This window comes from Crocodylus siamensis, chromosome 9, assembly GCF_052110815.1.
Source record: "Crocodylus siamensis isolate JL-2025a chromosome 9, ASM5211081v1, whole genome shotgun sequence".
Taxonomy (NCBI): Eukaryota; Metazoa; Chordata; order Crocodylia; family Crocodylidae; genus Crocodylus; species Crocodylus siamensis.
Window position 1 is genome coordinate 38,545,911 of NC_143403.1, and position 21,368 is coordinate 38,567,278.

The following is a 21,368-nucleotide window of genomic DNA, read 5'->3' on the forward strand; positions in this document are numbered from 1 at the left end:
AGGCATCAGTCGCTGAGCTGGGGGGACATGGGGGGGGGGGGCCCTCCTGCATGTTCCCCAGCAGACCTGGAAGTGAACTGGAACTGCTTCTGGTCCACTTCCGGGTCTGCTGCCAAGCGCACTGGGAAGCCCTCCACACTTCTGTGGGACACTCCATGCACCCCAGCATCACAGTGTTCATGAGCCACCTGCTACCTAGAGGTATGTAGAAAAAACATTTTAAGGTTGTGTCTATGTCTGAATCAGAATCTTTCTGAATTTCTCTGAATTGATTTGGAGGGTTCCGGTTCAATTCACAAAGGTTAAAGGGTCCTTTGGTTTGATTTGGAGATTTGGCCACCAAATTGAGCCTAATCTCCACCGAATCAAAACAGGGATTGAAGCTTCACACAGCCCTAGTGCTCTGTGATGATGTGCAACCCTGATATGCTGGCTCCCTGCCCCTGCCCAAATGCCATTGCCTCTCACTTCCAAGCCACAGCCTCCCTGAGCCCTGCCAGTGCTCCTCACTCCCGACCCACAGCTCCCAGGCCCTGCCAGTGCCGCTCATCCCAACCCACAGTCCCCCTGCCCTGCCCTCGGGCCATGCTGTTGCCCTTTACTCCTGACCCATAGCCCCTTGGTCCCGCCAGTGCCCCTCACTCCCAACCCATAGTCCCCCATTCCCCTGGGCCATGCTGGTGCTCCTCACTCCCAACCCACAGCCCTTGTCCCTGCCAATTCCGCTCACTCCCGACCCACAGTCACCCGCCCCCCTTGGTACTCTTCACTTCAAGCTACAGCCCCAAAACCCTGACAGTGCCCTGGATTGGGGGCTCCTGTGCAGTGCCAGGTAGCTTGGCCATGCTCCTCCCCAAGGCAGCATCTCCCAGCCACCCTGCTCCTACCAATGGTTCAGCCACACAGCTCCCTGCTGCCCCTAAAGGGCCTCCCTGCCACCCAGTGGCAATGCGTAGGGGGTGCACCCCCTGAGAGCGCTAGTCCACCCTCTGACCGGCCACACTTGCTGCTTAGGCAATGGGTGGGGGAAGGGGGAGCGCCAGTGCCCCCCCTGCAAGCACTGGCCAGGGAGTGGAGCGCCATGGCTCTCCCAGAAGTGGCCGCGGCCACTTGTGGAAGTGGCCGCGGCCGTCTTGCGATCAGTCGTGGGCCCCCTCCAGTCAGTGAGATCGTCCCCCTGGTTGCTGACTGGTTGCTGTTGGGGGCACGTGGCCCCCTTACTAAGGCAGCTCCAGTTGCCCATGCTGTCCCCTTCTCTCATTGGAGGGGCAGGTGCCTCCCCACACCCCCTTGCCCTGCTACAGCTGCAGCCCCAGTGCCTGGACACCTTTCCCCAGCACCAGCAGGCACTTCTATACAGCTATCCCCTCTAGACACCCCTGCCACACAAACATACAGGCATGCCCAACCTCTTAACTCCTCACAACATCCTATACAGTCCCCAAGCCCTGGCCCTCCAACCACCTGCTATAGGCTTACCTGCATGTAGCTGCCAGAGCTCCTCCCACCACCCTGCCTGGCCGTGTGTGTGTATGTTTTGGCACCCCCTGACCATGGTGCCCTAGGAGGTTGCCCACATCAACCACCCCTAAGACCCAGCTTTGCCACTGGATGAAACAGACTAGAACAAACTTCCTGAGTGAATGGCCTAACAAGTCAGCTACTGGGGCTAAAACACCTTCTGCCATCTAACACTAGGTCATGAGCTTTGGCCATGCAGAATTTTGTGACCTACATATGCACCTGTGTACCTGCCTGGTCAGCACATAGACTAGTAGCTCTGTGGATGTTTATGTATCCACACTACAGAGGTAACAGAATCAGAACCTGCATAAGTGCCAAAAACACCACTTCTGCAGCTAGAAAATTGGCATTGGGACACACAAAGGGTAGCAGAATTCTGCCTTATAGGCTCCAGAAATCAACCACTTCTGTGGAAATGTCCTGCCTCCCCTTCCCAGCAGAATGTTGTGCCTATTGAATACACACCGTGCTGATGGCATATCCTTCATAAAAGTGGAAGCGTCCTTGCATGCATACACAAGGCTTTCCACTCAGGTCCCCAAACACCAGTCTGCCAGCGTGTCCTGGTACTGAAACAATTAACAAAGCATTACTTGCATCAAGATTCTTGGTTTCAGAAAGTTACAATGCCTGGTGATTATACAGTAGAGCAGAACCTTGCAGTGAAAAGACAGGGGCCTGTAGTTAGATTTGTGCATTTATATTCAGGGACCTTAAATAAATGTCCTGTTTTCCCCCATGCTCTCTCCCTTCCATCTATGTGCCTAGCAACTGGAATCTTCTTCAGGTTGTTAACTTCTGGCCTTGAAGTAACAACAGCAAATTCTGTCTTCATGGGTCATTCACCCTTTGGCCTCATAGCCAATAAGAGAGCCAGCCAATGCAAATTACAATAGTTTTTGTGATGCTGGCACTTGCCCATTAGCAACTGGGCTGAGAACAAATGTTTTCGCACAAAACAGCAAAGAACTAGCAACATGGTAAAAACTCATGGTGACTAAAACCAAGACTAAATTTGAATTGATGAAATGCTCTTATATTCCCAATTTTCTGAGTCAACCAGTAAGGCCTTTCTGTTTGTTTATGAATATAATTTGTTTAAGGTGGTGGACACAATTGTTGACATATGATTTAGCTTTTGGTACTGATGACACAGGGTTAAGGTCTATGTTAATGGTATACAAACTACAGATAGAATGTGGACTTGAGGATGTATTTAATTGTTGATGGATAGTTTAGGACAGGATGCCAAGTCAGGAGAAGAACAAGGAGGTGATAGACACTTGATGATATCTTGTTTGATGTAAAGACTAGTATACAGAGATGATTTTATGCTTTGATGCATGCTGTTGATGGATATAACTGAGTTACTACCAATAACCAGTTGGGTAATGCTAACCTGTGCTCTGTGGGAAGTAAGGGATGTCCTCATATGGAAAGACAGTCTTGTTATGTAGAGTGTCCGCCAAAGCTCCCAATCCTGAACCACAGATGATGGCGATCTTTGGACGTTGAGTAGTATGAGCTAGTAGCCAATCAGCTGTTTCCTTATATAGCTCATACTGATTTCTGTAGAAGAAGTCAATGACAGTTTATCAGCTCAACGACTGGGATAAATCTTAGCCTGTACACTCCCCGAGGGCTTGCAAAAGGAGATTTGCCTTCAGTCAGGACCAGAACAACACTAGAGTTCTGTTCCTATTAGTTGCCTCCCTTCAGCTACCATGCCATACCTCTATTCTATTTCTGGCTCTGCCCCTGCCTTGTTCAGTGGCCTTGAGCAAATCACTTGACTTCTAAGTACCAGGTGCACCATATGGAAAAAGGACATAATGATATCTGTATCACAGAGGTGTTATGAGGCTTAATTCATTCATGTTTGCAAAGTGCTTTGGGCTTTTGGGTTGCTGTTGATGTGTAAATATATCAGTCTGAGAAATTCCAAATGGTGTTCAGTTGCATGTTAATGCCTAACGTATTATGTTAAAAACTGTGGATAAGAGGCTTTGTCTATAGACATCCTTCTATTAAGGGGTACGGATGATGCCCTTTCTCTATGCTTGGGTGTGTCTGAAGGGCTTTTAAAGATGTGTCTGATCTTCATAGCTGTTGCGTGCTCTCAGTTGATGACTCCAACCAAATTTGTGGGTACCTGGCCCTTTTGAAAATTAGACTTATTATGGCTACCTTATGCACAATGTCTTCAGAAGCTGGGATGATTGTGCAAGACCTTCTCACTTCCTATCTTCTGTTGTGTGGACAGTAATGTATACCCACAATTTAGCCTTCTGTGAAAGACCTAAGCTAGTATAAATCAGGAGCCAAACTAAAACTAGAACACAGGAGTCCTGGCTTCCAGACCTTGAACTGTCAGCAAAAGATCTTATTTCTCCCTGTGGCTACTACTGTAATGCCAGCTAACCCCATGATATATATGAGCATTATATAGCTTCATCCTTCTCAGTTACCTATTTCTTAGAGAAATATGAGAGAAAAGCAAAAAGCACCCTAGGGGAATGTACAGTTGTTCATTCTTGTAAGAGTTTCTCTCACAAGGGAAATCATAGGTGTCAACCTGGAAAATCTTTCTCCTGGAGAGGGCATATTTACTCTGGAAGAAATGGAACGAATGCTTGTATGCTTCTAGTTTCAACTGGGAGACCAGTGATTCTAGAAACATAATACCTGTATGTGGTCCAGGGGAAACGGCAGCTTCGGACCCTGAGAACTGAAACTGCAAAGGCAGTATTTGTGCAAGCTACAGTAAACTGCCCTACTTATCTGCCTTCATTCCTCTTAAAAGCACCACCATGTTGTCCACTCTTCACAGTCCATTTAATTCCTGGACTTCTGCAGAAACTGCTAGAGATTATGTTTATGAGTGTGCATGTGAGGTTTTGGGTTGCAGATATCTACCTATGAAGCAATACATTGTGAGACCATGAAGTATGCATTACATAAGTCAGGGGTGGCCAACCTGTGTACACCTGTTGTACAAGTGGCACAAGCAGCCTCTGTGTGTGATGTTACAGATTGGGGAGGGAATGGACAACACAGTGGCAGACAGAACAGCGGACCATAAAGTGCAGCAATGAATTGTGCAGGGAGGACAGCACAAGAAGCACAAAACAGAGCAACGGATTGGGAAGGGTGCAAAGAGCAGTAAGCACATGGCAGATCAAGCAGTGTAAGGGGACTGGAGTGGTACAAAGCAAGAGTTCAGGACTAGTTTGTGGCATGCTTGTCAAAACATCTGGCTCCCTATTACATAGGTTATTCAAAAGAACCTAGCGTTCAGACCCCTCTCTCAAGGTGATAGTGCATGTACTCTTTAACATTAGTTTAGTTTCAGATTTTCTCTAAATGACAGATAGAAGTAAGAGCTGAGTTTGGACGCTGATACGAAGTTCTTCAAAACAAATATTTTTTATGTTTATACAGTACCCAGCACTACCTTATATAGGGTTATACCCGGATCAAATAATACATACAATGAGAAGATAACTCAGTAAGGGGATGCCTACCTGCAATCCACATGTGTTACTGCAACTTCGCTAGGCTTGCTGGAGATAACTTTAAAGTAGCTAGCAGCTCAGATACTGTAACATAGCTATGGTGGCTTGAGCTTCCAATTCAGGGCTCCAGAAAGTCTTGTACAGCCTAAACTGAAGCGTATGTTGTAGCAGTTCGACTTTTACCAGTACCCAGGCTAGCTAGTTCAAAGCATTCTTGGGCATATTTACATGACCTGCAATTACACCTTTGGACCACAACATATCCTCAGTCACTATTATGACTTAATTAGGGAAACTGAGATGAATAATTCTTTCCATTGTAGGTGAGACAGGGAGACACTTTGGTCTTTGTTCTGCAAGAGTCTGATTAGATCAGGTGTCACTTCTGGCCTTAAAAATCTACATACTACAGGCCTGGCACAGGTACCACAGCATGGCACGTGAAGGCATTTTGCTTGGCATGTGTGTCTTGGGGCAGACAGTGGGGAAAGGGCTGGGGCTGCACTGCCACAACAAGGATTGGGCCTCTCATGGCTCTCCTGCTGTAGTCCCCTGGCACACCAACACCTTACAAGTTGAGGTTGTGAGTATTTTTGGCACACTGTCCAAAAACATTGCCAACCCCTGATGTACCTATTTCCATGCAGCAATTCTGTATTTTTTAAAGTGTGTAAAGGGATGCTCTAGAATTTTTAGTTTTGTTTACACTAAAACATCATCAAAACTGACAACATAGCTCAAAATACAAGCTTCTGATTTACACCTCAGCTTTGAAATAACAGCTTTTATTTAGTCTGTGTTTTTAGTAAGAATGACAACAATCTTACAGAAATATGAAATATGAAAGTAGTCCTGTATGGCTCAGAAAATGGGTTTAATGCAATAAGGAGCTTTTTCTTTCAGGTTTTCTGGTTCAGATCTTGTCCACTAGTAGTGGTTATGGTTTGTATCCCTGTGCTGTCTGCTTGGTGGCCTATGTGCAATAAACTAGCAATTTTATTCAATTTCCCGACAGACAGACTCCTACATTCTATAACTGACATCTCTCATGGGCATAAAACCTGTGGAAGAGTTTGGTAAACATTTTCATAACTAAAGAAGGACCCTTCTAGGCCACAATTTAGCAAACTCCTCCCTTTAATATGATTAGTCCTTATGACTTCTGCTGGAATACTCATATACTTTCATATCTTGCTTAAATCTGGGCCTTAACTAAGCCTGAGGCACACTTGCAGAAGACTATGAGAGGAGCAATTAATACTGTTGCCTATCTTGTATCTGTCTTGTGGCGAGACAGGGCTGTCAGTCCAGTACTTTCCAAAAGCATTAAACTCACTTTAAAAAAAAAAAAAAAAAAAAAAAAAAAAAAAAAAAAAGAATAATCCCATTTGAATTTCAGGACTTTTCTAGGAAGTCAATATTGGGGCTTCAAATGCAGGAAATGGCACTGATAACGTTTTCTGACAACGAGTTCCTATTGCTATAAGTGACAGTGTGATAGTTGTATCTGGTGTATAGTTATGCAATCACAGGCAGTGACTGAAGGTGCTGAATCTACCTCTGTGCAAAAAGGTTTGAGAGGATGAGAGAGTATTGTTAGAAATATTATTAAAAATGTATAATGAATAGAGTGTTGTTAGAACTGCACAGTTTGTATCTCGTACCTGATAAAAAGAAACACTACCAAGGACCCTTTGTACTAAAGAATCACTCCCTTTACCAATTTGTCAGCCATTCTTACACTAAATCACTCTTAACCCTCATACTCCCCCAGTCTCTCTCTGCTTTTTATCATGTAGATTACAGAAGTTGTAATTCAATTCACTGTGTCCTTGAAGGAGAGGGGTTTGAACTTTTGGTAACCTGGAGAGCTTTCTAAGCATGCGTAATTAGCTAATGCATATATGCCTATCCGCCCTGCATACTTAAGTAGTTAATTATAATGCACATGCGACGGATGACGTGACATCATTTCATGTATGTTTGTATGAACCGGAAATGAGTTGTAAGAGTTCCTGCTTCTGCACACGTGCCCAGGAGGGAAGGGATAAAAGCCAGCTAAGAGTTTTCCTCAGGGGCAGAGTGGTCTTTTGTCTTCACTCTGACCCTATTTGCAAATATATCCTTTGTGCTGCTAACAATGTCTGCCTGAGGAATTATCATTCGTGAGCCTCCAAAGAAACGAACCGCGATTTTCATATCGGTATGGTCCCTTTACCCATACACTGATAGCTGAAGCCACTGAAAGGTAGTATATCTGCATCTCTCAATTTTTTTTCCTTCACTAGAAGAGCAAATCTCATTGAAATTTGAATTCTGCATTTTGCATCCTTTAAGTATACACTAAGAGGCAGGTCCTATAAAATACTATTCTGTGCTCCAGATTTAACAAACTGGATTTTGAATACTGACGTACATTTAACTGTGGCATTGCATACATAGGAGGTTAAAAAATTAGGTATTAAGTTCTTACTTCATACTGACAAGCAATATATTTATTGTTTAAGTGTGTGATAAATGTGTTCTTCTGAACAGATGTCCATTTCCTTCTATTTGAGTCTCTCCTTTATGGGCCTATTCCAGTGTCTTCTTATACATTTAAATTATGTTTAGGGCAATGCATCATAAATGCTTCACTAATCTGTACAGAAGGAACAAGGATTGTCTATGCATGCTGGGGGAGGGGGGATGTTAATTAGAGCAGCTCCTGGGCAGCTGCTCTAATTAAAATGCTGCAGCATCACATATTTCAGTGTCCCATGTTTCAAAATGGCTGTGCAGATTCTTTAGTTAAAGCTCATTTGACGAGTTTTAGTTAAAGCACCCCACCCAATCATTTTGAAATGTAGGATGCTGAATACATGTGATGCTGCAGCACACTGGAGCATTTTAATTAGAATACTCCAGAAGACTTGATTAACTGAGTCTGCTCTGACATGTTTTAATTAGAACATGCTGAAGCATGTGTAAAGGCACCCAAGGAATAAAAAACAGAAAACATAGTTTTACCTAGAAATATGTTGATAAGGAACAATGCAATGAAAGAGCATGAATGCACAATAAGATAAATGAAGTTTTAATATCATGTCCTGGGATTCTCCATACCATTTCATGGGCTATTTTAACAGATAAGATATAGAAGTGTCATTAGTGAAGCATACATATTTGCCTGTATGCATAATTCTCTTCAAACCTACAGTGCTCCCAGCCAAAGACCTCATTGCCTTTTGCAAAGATTAATAAATAATTACTCACAGTTCCTCTGTTAGGTAAGCCTGATTCATATTTCATAGGTGAGAAGAAACTCAGACATGAAAATGTTAAACTGTCTTGCCCAGACCCATGAAAAATCTGCAGCAAACCCTAAAAACCTGCCTCACGTTACCCAAAGCCCTGGCCTGCACCTTGCTCTTTATCATTTGCAGTATTAAAAAAATAAAAATAAACCCACATACAAAGAGACAGAAAAAGCTGATCAATATTCTTCTCAAATTCTCACAATGTTAAGAGTCTGGGATGTTTGAGATGGTCACTGCTGATGACAAGCAACTGATCAAGAAGAATGGTTGTGCATAAACTCAGGAGGAAAATGGTTTCCTTTCCTGTTATATGGAAAATGTAACTTTACTTTGCCACTGGTGTGATCCCTAGAAGTTACAAGAGAGATGAGCTTTGGCTTTTCAAAGTCTTTCTCCTTTCAAAGTCCTGGAATCTCACTGGTGCTGACTACATCTATGCTCACAAAAACACAAGCAATAATGATAAATGTAGGGTGCCTTATTTTGGGGATGCCCGGTTGTGACACTTTCTGTCTCCCAGACCCACAGCATCTTCTGGGAATTGCTGGTACATACTGCCTCAAGTGCAGCACTCACATTTAATGACCAATTCTGAAAACTTTGACCTACAGGTCACTGAATGCAGTGCTTCATTTCAGCACTAAGCAACTCAGAGGTCAGCAAAAGCACTGTGACAGCATGACCTCAGACACATAACACAATGCCCATACAATAGCTGAATCCTCAACAATGCATACCTAATAATAGCGTTCAGTAGCATCACTGTGGATTAAATTGTGGAATCAAGAAAACACAATCCCCTATATTGTGATCACTGTCACCAACTGGAGGAATGCAACTGCTGCAAAACAGGATTGTAAATGATAACAGATCTTTCATGGCATGAAAAACCCCACATGCCTCTAGGCTGGCTGAAAGCAAATCCAGCTAAAATGAGATCCTATCCATTTAAAAAGATAAAGTGGTAGATTCAGAGAGGATCATACCTGTACATTTATGTGCATTTGCAATGCATACATCGAGATATAATATATATACAGTAATACATGTAATAGCCCAAGGATTTTTGCCTCTCCAAAATCCCATCTCATCTGGCTCAAAATGTGTGAATGCAACCTTTCCCAAGGTCATCTGTATATTGCCATATTTCATAATCTTGCACCTGACATGGGCAGATGGCCAGATCCCGCTTTAATAATAAAGTGTTTACTTCTCTGCATCTTGTGCCTGACATTTATTGAGTATCTGGTAGGAAGGAGAAGAGAAAAATAAGTCAAGGACTGTCTGCTACTGAAAACTGATAAAATTTCCCTTGCCCCTTTCAGCTATGATATCTGTGCATCCCCTATTTCACAGAACTCCTTACCTCCTGTCCTCAGCACAATTCATCTCCTCCCTGCTGGGTTAACTGAAAATAGGGAATAGCTGCAGAATATGGAGTTTCAAGCCTCCCTTGTGGATGGGTGGAAGGCCAAACTGCTATGGGCCACTTAACTTGCAGAAGCTGTTGCTGTTTCTGTCAGAGTCAGGAAGGTGCGCTGCCAGCTCCACTCTGCTGTTACCAGAAACTGCTGTAATCCCAGGATAGGAGGGGCGGGCCCAGTATGTCTGCTTTTCTGGCTGCTGCCCCACATGACATACAGGCTCTACGTATCTGCATGGAAGTGTACATACACAATGTAGAGCTTCAGTCTGGAAAGGTTACACTTGCATGCAGATACCTGTCAGCCTGGTCTGATAAAATAATGGTAGGCAACAGATCTGCATAGATTCTCACATATCTGCACACATGCAGGCATAACCATCATCAGCATTTCCTTGCCCATTTAAATTCACAAATGACAAACCTTAGGGAGGGGTGGAAAGTGTTTTCTGGGACTCTACAGAGGTGATATATACTACATATAATTAAAAAAGAGCACATATCCAGGCCACTTTTCAGAATTTTTCCATTCTCATAATCACAAAGGGGGGCATGCCTGGTAGTTTTACAGATAGTTTAACCAGCACTTAAACCCAATCATATCAAAGGAAACACAAAGACAACCCATTTGAAATGGCTCTCTTTTGTTGAGCATGATGTTAAAGACACTAAAAAGCCAGGCACTCCCATCTTTATTTCTGAAAGTGTTTGCTGTCTGACCTCCGAGCACACACTGAATATTGTCCATGATGCCTCAGGAAGGTCTTAAAGCAAATTTAAAAAAAAAATCCAAATAGGGTGAAAAACAAAAATGTACAGATGTTTTTAAGATCTCTCCTACTCTCCTACTAGACTCTTGACTCCCAGGCAGAACTCCCGGCCCCACAGGCTGTACCAGTGGGAGTCACACAACTGTGTGAGCCATACCCATGTCTCCTGGGCCACACACCTCCATTGCACTGTACACATAGGCTCTCCCAAACTACATTATGCTATACAGGCACCCCAGGCCACAAGCTCCCTAGCCCTGCAGACTGTGCTGGATGGAGGGTAGCTTGGTGGGAGCCTGGAGGCCACAAATTAACCCCTTGTTGGCTGCATGCAGCCTGCTCCAGAGTATCTTCTGGATTTCACTGCTTGTTAGGAGCTCAGCTTCACAGAACAACCTGTCAAATCTGGATTTCAGTGAAGCATGGGCCCACTGACCAGTGGGGTCAGTGCAATCTGTTTGATGAGTGGTACAAATCAAGCAGTGATATACTAAATGGTAAGAGAAAGCTTGAATTCCACTGGGGATTCATACTTCACTGCCCCAATCCCCTCCCATTCAACCTCCATACACTGTCCTGTTCCTCCCCCTCCATCCCTGCCCCACAGTCTATCTTTCATGCTGGCATCACCACCTTCATTTCTCCGTATGCAACCTTCTGAATGGCTCACACTGTAGAGTCCTTCCTCATCTTGCAAGAGCTACAGACTGATGCTCTCAGAGATCATTGGCAAAGCTCCTCCCCTCAGTGGTTAGCAGGCTTCGTCACCTTCATAAAGCCTAGTATGTCTGCCCTCCAAAGTTTCTGAGCTTTTAATAAAAAATTCCTGCTTTGCTGCCTTTACCAGACACTGCATGTGGCAGTCCTATACCAGTTTTTGGGTGGGCTGGGGGACTCCTTCCCTTATCCTTCGCTCCTCTTCCTTTCTTCTATTTTCAATTTTCCCTTTTTTCCAAATCCTTTTCCCCAAAAACCTCCCTTTTGTCCTTATATCTATTTCCCTCTTTATCCATCTCCTCTACACTTCTTTATAAGCACATTAGCCTGGTAATCCACAGCCCCTTCCTGTTCCCTCCTGGTATTAGTCCTCTGGAGAGCCCCATTTCTCTCCCCAAAATTTAGGATTTCTTTAGATAACAAATTTTTTTTTACAATGGACTAAAAGCAAAAGCTGCAATCCCAATGAGCAAGGCCAGGCCCTAAATGCTGATTGTCCCTGTAGCTCTTTAGTAGGAGATAGCTCCCAATGTCCTCCAGATCTGCCCCCTTGTTTAGCATTAATCTGATTATGTTCATTAATCTTATTTTTTTTCCAAGCAGGCAAGAGATCAGACAGACTGTGGGCTCTTTCCAATTTGTTTTTTCTAAGACAATCTCTTCCTCAGTCTGGATTTACATGGCAAATGGGATTATCAAAAAAGGACATTTAAAAAATCTATTTCCAATCGTCTGTGGAAATAGGAGCAAAAAAAATTATTTCATTTTAAGCAGTAGTGGTGCATCAGATGGACAAACACAAGCCAAAAGCTCATGCCAGCAGACTAAATTAATTCAGACAGAGGAAATCCATTCTAACAATACTGCAGAGAGAAGAAAGAAAACTAATTAAACCTCTACTCTTGTACAAGCTTGCTAAAGCATATCTACCTAAACAAACTATAATCCTTCAGAAAGCTTATTGCCTGCCTTTCATCCTATAACAATCTCAGTTGTCCATTACCTTGTACGTATGTATCTGCATGCAGTATATCTACAGTGTTGATCTGATTGAGTTAGGTGTCATTCAAAAAGTGCGGTTTTGTAGCGAGGCAAAAATTCAACTATAAGATGCAATCACATTAAAGGATTTTGTAATGGTATTTTGCATTTCTATAGTACTTTCCATCTAAGGAGTTCAATGACCTTTACAAACATTTCATTAAAACATTAATTAAAACTCTGAAGTAAATTGATCAAAGTTACTCTTTGGGTAGCCCACATAACCATAGTATCAGAGCCCTTAATCTGTTCATTTAACAGATAGATAGATAAATAGATAGATAGACAGACTCACATATAGACTCACAGAATTGCTACATTGCCATAGTGTGTTGTACTGTGACTTTGTGAGATGTGTAGATGCACCCAAGCTGGCAGTCAGTGTTGGGTTACAGTGGGTGCATCTACACATGAAATTAAAGTGAAGCAATACACTTTGGAGCTGTTTGAACTGGAGTAAACTGCTCCCAGGCACAGTGTCTACACATGTGCCTGGGACAGCAACAATCTGAGCCAGGGTGAAACAGGCCTGGGCTGGTAGGAGGTGTGGGGGTCAGCCCTGGTGTTGGGCAGTGGAGAGGGTGGTTGGGGCACAAGGTTGTGGAACCTGCAGAGCTGTAAGGTTAGGCAGCAGTGAGGAGGATGACCCCTGCCTGGTGTGTGTGAGTGTGTGTATACACACACACACAAACTTATATGTGCATGTTGTGTACACACAGACACACATGTAAGTACATGTAAGTTTGAATGTGTTTGTATATATACGGTAACAGCTCTGTTATCCGGCATCCCACGGGGGAACGGGGGATGCCAGATAATAAAACATGCCAGTTAATCGAGCGGCCCTGGATGCTGTTTCTCACGCTGTGTCTGGGGCATTTCTCTGCCCCGCCCGTGGCATTCCCCCCACCCCCACAGGACAGGGAGGTGGGTCCCGCACAGCCCTGCACAGCCTGTTACACCCTGGGCCGTGGGGGCTCAGCAGTGCAGGCTGCTTTGCCCAAAGCACTGGGGGTTTGGAGAAACCGGAAGTGCCATGGTGGGCACTTCCGGTTTCACTTTATCTTACAAGCCGGCATGCCAGTTAGTAAGATGCAGGATAACAGAACTTTTACTGTATATACATACAGATATATATATAGAGAGATCTATATACGCACACAGATATGTGTGTGTGTATCTATAAAAAGTGTGTCATACCTAGAAGTATACACACACACACACACACACACACTCTTTGTTTAGTTTCTAAGGCAAACCTACCCTGCCTTCTACTTGACTGCACACTAGCATAGCTAAACTACATCTCAAATCTGTTCCTACAGATAGGTCATTTTTATTGCCTTTCCTTCTTATTTTTCTACTTCAGATTTGTTCATTCCCTTGAATTTGTATTAAATGGGTTGGAAGGGGATGATTTGGCCTTCAGACAGGGGGTTGGACTAGATGATCTAGGGAGGTCCCTTCCAGCCCTACTTCTCTATACTTCTCCCTCTCTATATATAGATATTTCTCTCTCTAAATATATATCTCTATATAATTCTAGTATTATAAAAGCCAGTCTGTCTGTCCATAATGCTTTATTCACACTCTGATTGGCTGAAGGAAACAAGCAATCAGTGTGAATATAGCGTTTGGACAGGAGGTGGTAGAGCACCACCATGATGGTGGGGACACAAGGGACAAAGCGGGCAGTGGGTGAGGCCAGCACAGCTGGCCTTGCCCCCCATGACCTGCTCCCTGGAGGCGGCAGCAATGGAGCGGACAGAATGGGGAAGAGGGGGCAAGGCCAACTCTGCTGGCCTCGCCCCCCCCTTCCCCCCCCCATTCCTTTGTTGCAAAAAGCGGTTCGTTTCTCTGGAGGCTCGTAAAAATCACAGACACACAAACATCAGCCAGCACAAAAGGTATTTGTTTGCAAACAAGGTCAGAGTGGGGCACTGATGCCCAAATCAGCTTCTGACCCCCTAATTGTGTTTGCAAGCATATTTATCTTCTCTCTCCTGACCACGTGTGCAGACACCGGAACTCTTACAGCCACTTCCATTTCATACAAGCATACATGTAGTTACATCATTACATACATCGCATGTATAGTATAATTAGCTACTTAAGTATGCGGGGCAGAGGGGTAAATATATAACAGCTTATTAAGCATGCCCAGAAACTACAACAGTTCGCCAAAAGTTCATACCCCAAGGCCACAGTCAATTGAATTCCAGCTTCTGTATCAGCATGAGAAAGGCTAAGGCGGGTGAGGGGGAGAAAGGAGCCTTGGGCAGTATTTCTTTCTTATCAGGTGCAAGATGCAAGCTGTGCATTTCTAACCATATTCCATTTCTAACAATATTCCCCCCTCAAGATGCTTTTTGCTTCCCATTTTTATTTAGACAGATTAAGATAATTACGAGGAATTTTTCTGAGTACCATGACTTTTGCTACAGTCTGCCCTTTGAGGGGAACTGTTGCAACTTGCATTCCTTCAACTGTGGTGGTTATCAATCTTATGAAACAGGGAGTAAGGCAAGGAATAAAAATCAATCCAGTCAGAGCACACAGAAATACAAGCCCTACTTTTTTCCACCAAGCTCCTCCAAACAGATTAGACCACCAGTCTTCATCCCATGTGTTTTTCCACGTTTGTATTGGTACATGAGCTATTTTCCTAATCTCTTTGGCAATCTCTAAGACTGCTTTCCCGTTATCATCTATTTGGAGGCAACAATTAGAAAGGTTGAACTTTCCACAGACTCCGCCATCCTCTGCGAGTAAATAGTCTAAGGCCATTCGATTTTGGTATATGGCTTCTCTCATCTGAGAACTCTGTCTGGCCAGTAACTTGAGAGCAGTGGCAGTTTGGTTAGTAATTATTTCTAAGACTGCCTGCAACCTGATAATTCTATTTAACATGTATATTGGTGTCTGGTATCCCCAACTCCCATCATCAGCCCATGTAGCTGGTCCATAATACTCAATAATCCTTTGAGGGGGCCATTCATCTTCCTTCCACTTTTGGGAGCCACCCTGTGTCAAACTTACATCAATACTTCTCTTGGTCCTTTTCCAATCATCATACAAAGAGATTCCCAACTTATTTCTAACCTCGGACGGTAGTAAAAAGAAAGCTGGTACAATCACCCCAATGTAACAGGTTCCTACCCACCCTTGTGGTAGTATTGTATAGGCCCGTCGTCCGCAAATCCAATAATGTCCTTTTAAGGCCCTGTTCTCCCTTCCCAAGGCCAGGGGGTCACAGTTCCACCAGTAAAGAGGGGGATAGTATTTGTTGTCCCTATGCCCTAAAGGGCCGGTGTAATGGTCACTCGGTTTAAACCGACATCTCCATGCGCCATCTTTATCCCTATACTCGCACTCGGTTACCTCATTTGTGTCATTTGAGGTACTCCAAAATTTATTAAACCATGCTATCGTGCCATTCGGGTACACCCATTGCCAATTATAGAAGTAAGGTATGAATCGCTCACTTCGGGTCTCATTATATGCCTGACATTTTGTAATGTTAGGATCGAAATGTGATACTCTTGCCCTTTTGGCCTTTTGGAAGCAGGTGTCCTCATCATGCGGGGATGATTGTGGAGTGGATGGTTTACATTTCATCCACGTGGAGTTTGGAAGTTTGATAGCAGTAGAATTCCATTGACCCACATACCTGCTGCAATTAAGGGCATAACAGGTAGTGCATGTTCGGACCCATTTCAATGTCCATGTACAATGGTTATGTCCCAAACTCCTCCCTGTGCCATTATTACTGATACAATACTCTCCTAATGTCACTTGGGAAAGATCCCAGCTGTGGTTCTCATCCCATTCTTGACTGGTACTCTTAACATCCGCCTTACTACTCACTAGCCACTTTGGGGCCAAAGGAAAAGCCCTCCAAGGCCACCGGCCTCTTGGAGTCCCCCACAGGCCCAGCAGTTGGTGAGATTGAAGGTACCTGCAATTCTTTCCATCATGTCAACATACAAATTTGCTTCTGGGGGAGCAACTGGGGGAAACGTGGATATAGGGTGGCGGCTAGGGCTGCTCAATCTTGCCTCTTTTACTACATAGATAACAACAAGGCATATTAAGACTCCTGCCATATCCTCCCTCTCAAATACAACCTAAACTTTTTCTTTGTTACTTCCTTATTTGATTTTCTGGACTCTGATTAAGCCGTCTCAGGCGCACTTGGAGATCACCAGTAGGTTCACAGCTCCACCTGCTGGCTTCTTGTTCCGAGGATGGCTCAGCTTCCGGAGTGAGCTCATCCTGGGAGCTGATGTCCTCTGACGCTCGTGGATGTCGTTTCACACGGGTATAGTGTATCCAACGGTCATGGCCAGCAATCTTTACAGCGGTGTGGGTTGTTAAAAGTACCTGGAAAGGGCCACTCCACCTCTCAGTCAAAGGTTCCTTCTTCCACCGCTGCACCAAGACCCAGTCTCCCGGGCGGAAGTCATGTACCAGAACGTCTAAGGGCAGACGTTGAAAGGAGGCTACGTATCTGTGAAGAGAAGACGAGACAGACTGCAAAGCAATAACGTACATGTGAAGCTCACTATTACCTAATTCAAAAGTTACATTTTCTCGCATCCCAGGGGGTAAGACTCGAGGGGGCTTGCCAAACATAATTTCATATGGAGTTAATTTAATGCCCCGTCGGGGAGTGTTTCGAATGCAAGTAAGAGCTAGTGGCAATGCTTGAGGCCACTTAAGGTGTGCTTCAATACAGATCTTGGTGAGTAGAGTTTTTAAGGTCCTATTCATGCGTTCCACTTGTCCTGAACTCTGTGGTCTCCATGGTGTGTGTAGTTTCCAAGTGATCTTGAGGGCTTGTGCGACCTCTTGAACTACTTTTCCCACAAAGTGTTGTCCTTGATCCGACTCGATGGATTCAGGCAGAGAATACTGGGGAATGATTTCCTGCAACAGATACTTCACTACTGTAGCCGCAGTGGCAGTCCTGGTGGGCCATGCCTCGACCCAACCAGAGAGCTGGTCTACCATGACAAGTAAAAACCGGTGATGTCCGGACCGTGGGAGCTCGGCAAAATCAATCTGCCATGCTTGTCCAGGGTACGCTGCCCAGGGTCTACCTCCCATTGGCACAGGAGGTTTCATTCGAGGGTTTACTTTCTGACATGTGATGCACCTGGTAGCAATGCGCTGAGCTTCTACATATAGCCCTGGGGCTACCACTTGGTGGATCACTAGATCACCCATAGCCAAGCCTCCCATGTGGGTACTTGCATGGAGCTGATGCAGCACCTCCCGAAGCAATGGCCTAGGTATCATGACTTTCCCTCCTGGTACTATTCACCACCCATGGGAGTTCTTTTCTGCGCAAGCCTTCTGTGCAAATTTATCTTCTTCAGGGGAATACTGCGGGACTAGATCCCGGACATATGGCCATACGGCATGGGACAAGGCCTGCCTGGATACTTCCTCTGCCTCTCCTCCAATAAATGCGGCTTCCTTTGCTGCCGCATCAGCCCTTGCTTTTCCAAGCTTATGCTTTTCCTCAGCAGCCTTCCCATGGGCCCGCACATGAATTACTGCTACCTCTTTAGGCTGGTGGAGTGCATCTAGCAGCTTGATAATCTGAGGGCCGTTAGCAATTCTATTCCCAGAAGCCGTAATGAAACCCCTTTCTTTCCACAATAGTCCGTGCGCATGAACTGTAGAAAAAGCACAGCGAGAATCAGTATATACATTACCCGCCGGCCTGTCCCCAACTGTAATGCTCGGGTGAGCGCAGTGAGTTCCACGGCCTGTGCCGACCATGAGCTCGGCAATGATTCCCTCCATACTACCTTATCCAAGGTTACCACTGCACATCCTGTTCGTCTTTTTCCATCGATGACAGAGCTGGAACCGTCTACGAAGTATTCAGCATCTGGGTTTTCAATTGGGTCCTCAGCAAGATCAGGTCCCACCTGTGTGGTTTGATTCAGGACCTCAAGGCAGTCATGCATCGGTTTCCCTGGTTCCGGCAGCAAGGTTGCAGGGTTCAAGGCTGTAGTATGTTTGAAAGTAAGTCCTGGATTAGAGAGCAAAAATATCTCGTACCATGATTGTCTGGAAGGGTTGAGAAACTTTCCTCCCTCAGTCCCTAGAATCTGGGGAACTCCATGTGGGGTGTGTACTTCCATGTCCGCACCCCTGACTATCTTCTGGGCTTCTTCGACAACCACTGCTGTGGCTGCCACAGCCCGAAGACAGGCTGGCCACCTGAGCACAACCGGATCTAGAACCTTTGAGTAATATCCCACGGGTCTCCAAGTTGGGCCTGATGGCTGCGTCAGCACCCCTGATGCAACCCCTCGATTCTCATGAACATACAGTCAATATGGCTTTTTATTATTTGGGATGGCCAGGGCAGGGGGCTGGGTTAATGCTGCTTTAAGCAGATCAAAGGCATGCTGCATTTCTTTAGTCCATTTCCATTCAGTGAGATTCTCCTTAGTCAGGGAGTCATACAGTGGTCTAGCCTTCCCACCATAATCTGGTATCCATAGTCAACAGAACCCAGTTAGCCCTAGGAATGCCCGCAGCTCCTTGGGTGACTTAGGTGAGGCTAGACCTTGGATTGCCTGTATGCGATCTGCACTCAGGGCTCTGACTCCTTTTGAGAGCTTATATCCCAAAAATGTAACTTGAGGCTGACATATTTGGGCTTTCTCTCTAGAGACCTTATATCCTTTTTCCCCTAGAGTGTTTAGCAGTGATCTGGTGGCTTCCTCGCAGAGTTGCAAGTTTGGGCTTGCAACTAGCAGGTCATCCACATACTGGAGGAGAGTCACTGCGGGGTGTGATCCCTTCCACTCCTCCAAGTCCTTCTGAAGGGCAAGTCCGAAAATATGGGGGGCTGCTATGAATCCTTGTGGGAGAACTGTCCACATGAGCTGGGCTTTTTGGAAAGTATCTGGGTCCTCCCATTCAAAAGCAAACAATTTTTTACTCTCTCGGTGAAGGGGAATGGAGAAGAAAGCATCTTTCAAATCTACCACTGAAAATATTTCAGCTTCCCCGGTACTTGTGTCAAAATCGTGTGTGGGTTCGGGACTACAGGGTGGTCTGAAAGGACCTTCTTATTTACTGCTCGCAGGTCTTGGACCAGTCTGTATGAGACCCCATCTACCTTCGGCACTCCAAGAATGGGGGTATTATATGGTGAGGACCCTTCCACTAGCCATCCGCACCTCTTGTATTTCTCTATTAACAGCTTGAGTCCAACTCTGGCTGCTCGGCTGAGTGGATACTGCTTTACCCGAACGGGCCCCTCCCCATCCTTGAGTATGATCCTTACTGGGGAGACTGACTTAGCTCGCGCAGGGGTTCCATCAGCCTATACCAAAGGGTCTATTCCAGTCATGTGATCTTCAGAACTTACTACAGGGCGTCGGTCCTCCAGGAGAGCCATCTGATAGTTTGAGCTCTGCTTGACAGGTAACTGGACCACCATCTGGTCGTCTCTGAAAAATATCTCAGCTTGCAGTTTTGTGAGTAGGTCCCGCCCAAGTAGTGCAACCGGGCAACTTGGAGAATATACAAAGGAGTGCTCAAGCAAATGGTCCCCCACTTTGGTGAGGAGTGGCTTACAAACGGGGAGTCGGGATTGCATTCCCTCAATCCCTTCCACAAGAACATGCTGCTCACTAGCTCTTGCACAGGGGTTTTTTTCTGGAATCATTGAAAATGTAGCCCCAGTATCCACCAAGTCTTCAAAGTTTTTGCCACCAACCCTAATGGTTACCATGGGATCTTCTCGGGCTCCAACCCGAAGGGTAGTGGTTTTAGATCCCTGTCCCCTTCATTCTGTGTCCTCACCCTTTTCCTCTGCCCGCATGAGGTGACCTCTTGGTTCACCCTCTCTCTTCTCCTTCAACTTTGGGCATTCCCTCTTCCAGTGTCCTTTCTCCCTGCAGTAAGCACAAACATCTGCTCCCACTCTTTCTCCTTTCCCTTTCTGTATCCCAGCCTTTCCAGGGTTACCTCCAGTTATAGCAGCTGCCAGCGCTGCCATATGTCGCTGAGCCTTTTTATCCTCCTTGTGCTCCTGTGCCTGCTCACGATTCCCATATACCTTATATGCAATTTCCACCAGCTCTGAAATCGGTTTCCCAGGACCTCCCTCAGTTTTCTGTAGCTTCCTATGAATATCAGCAGTGGATTGACCAATAAACATAAGATTTACCATGTGTTGATTATCTGGGGCTTCTGGATCTAGGTCCGAAAACCTGCAGAACGCCTCGTACAGCCTCCCGAGGAAAGCTGAGGGATCCTCTTCTTTTCCCTGTCTCACTTCATACAATTTAGACAGATTAGTAACCCGAGGCACTGCCTTCCCCATTGCTTCCACTATAATCCCCAGATACCGTGCACTCAGGTCTCTTCCTGCTGCGGTATGATTATCTCATCTTGGTTCCTCAACAGAGCAGGTATCACGCAAGGTACGACCAGCAGCTCCCTCTGCTTCTACCCTGGCTGCTGCAATGCGCTCTGCCGTCCCCAATACTAATCTCCTCTCCTCCGGGGTCAGGAGGGTTTGGAGCATCATCTGGACATCAGCCCAAGTGGGTCGATGGGTTTGCCCAATGGATCGAAACAGGTCCCTCATCTTTTCAGGGTCTTCACGAAAAGAGGAGCTCTGATTCTTCCAGTTAAATAAATCTGAAGTACTAAATGGGGTGTAGACAAAAGTTGCATTGCCCCCCTCTCCGATAACCTCTCGCATCGGGCAGTTCAGCACCGGCTGTGACTCTACAGGCTTGCGCAAATAATAGCCCTTATTCCCTGATTCAGATGGGGCACTTGGCTGAGGCACACACTCTGAATCATTAGGTATGCTTTGGTAAGCCGGTGGTGGTTTCCCTGAGGGAGAGAGCGGTGGTGCAGAGGGACTGGATCCTGAGGAGGTGTCTGATTCATCCTCGCTACTTGTTAGGGTGACAGGAGAATGAGCCTGGTACTCGGCTAATTCAGGATCCCTCCCCCCCTCATTAGACTCAGGGAGTACAGGCGGTCCTCCTCGAGTCTTTCCTTTAACAACCATCACATGAGACTTTACTAA

The 21,368-nt window shown here is 45.4% G+C and overlaps 1 protein-coding gene across 1 annotated transcript in view; it reads right to left on the reverse strand.

Moving 5' to 3' along the window:
• LOC149857375 (purine nucleoside phosphorylase-like) overlaps positions 1–21,368 on the reverse strand; it is a 54,413-nt gene that overhangs the window by 25,653 nt on the left and 7,392 nt on the right. Inside the window, exons 3-4 of the mRNA XM_090063942.1 lie at positions 2,924–3,093; positions 1,990–2,093 (exon numbers count right to left, since the gene is read on the reverse strand). Coding sequence (XP_089920068.1) covers positions 1,990–2,093; positions 2,924–3,093 — 274 coding nt within the window. The remainder of the gene's footprint in view (positions 1–1,989; positions 2,094–2,923; positions 3,094–21,368) is intronic.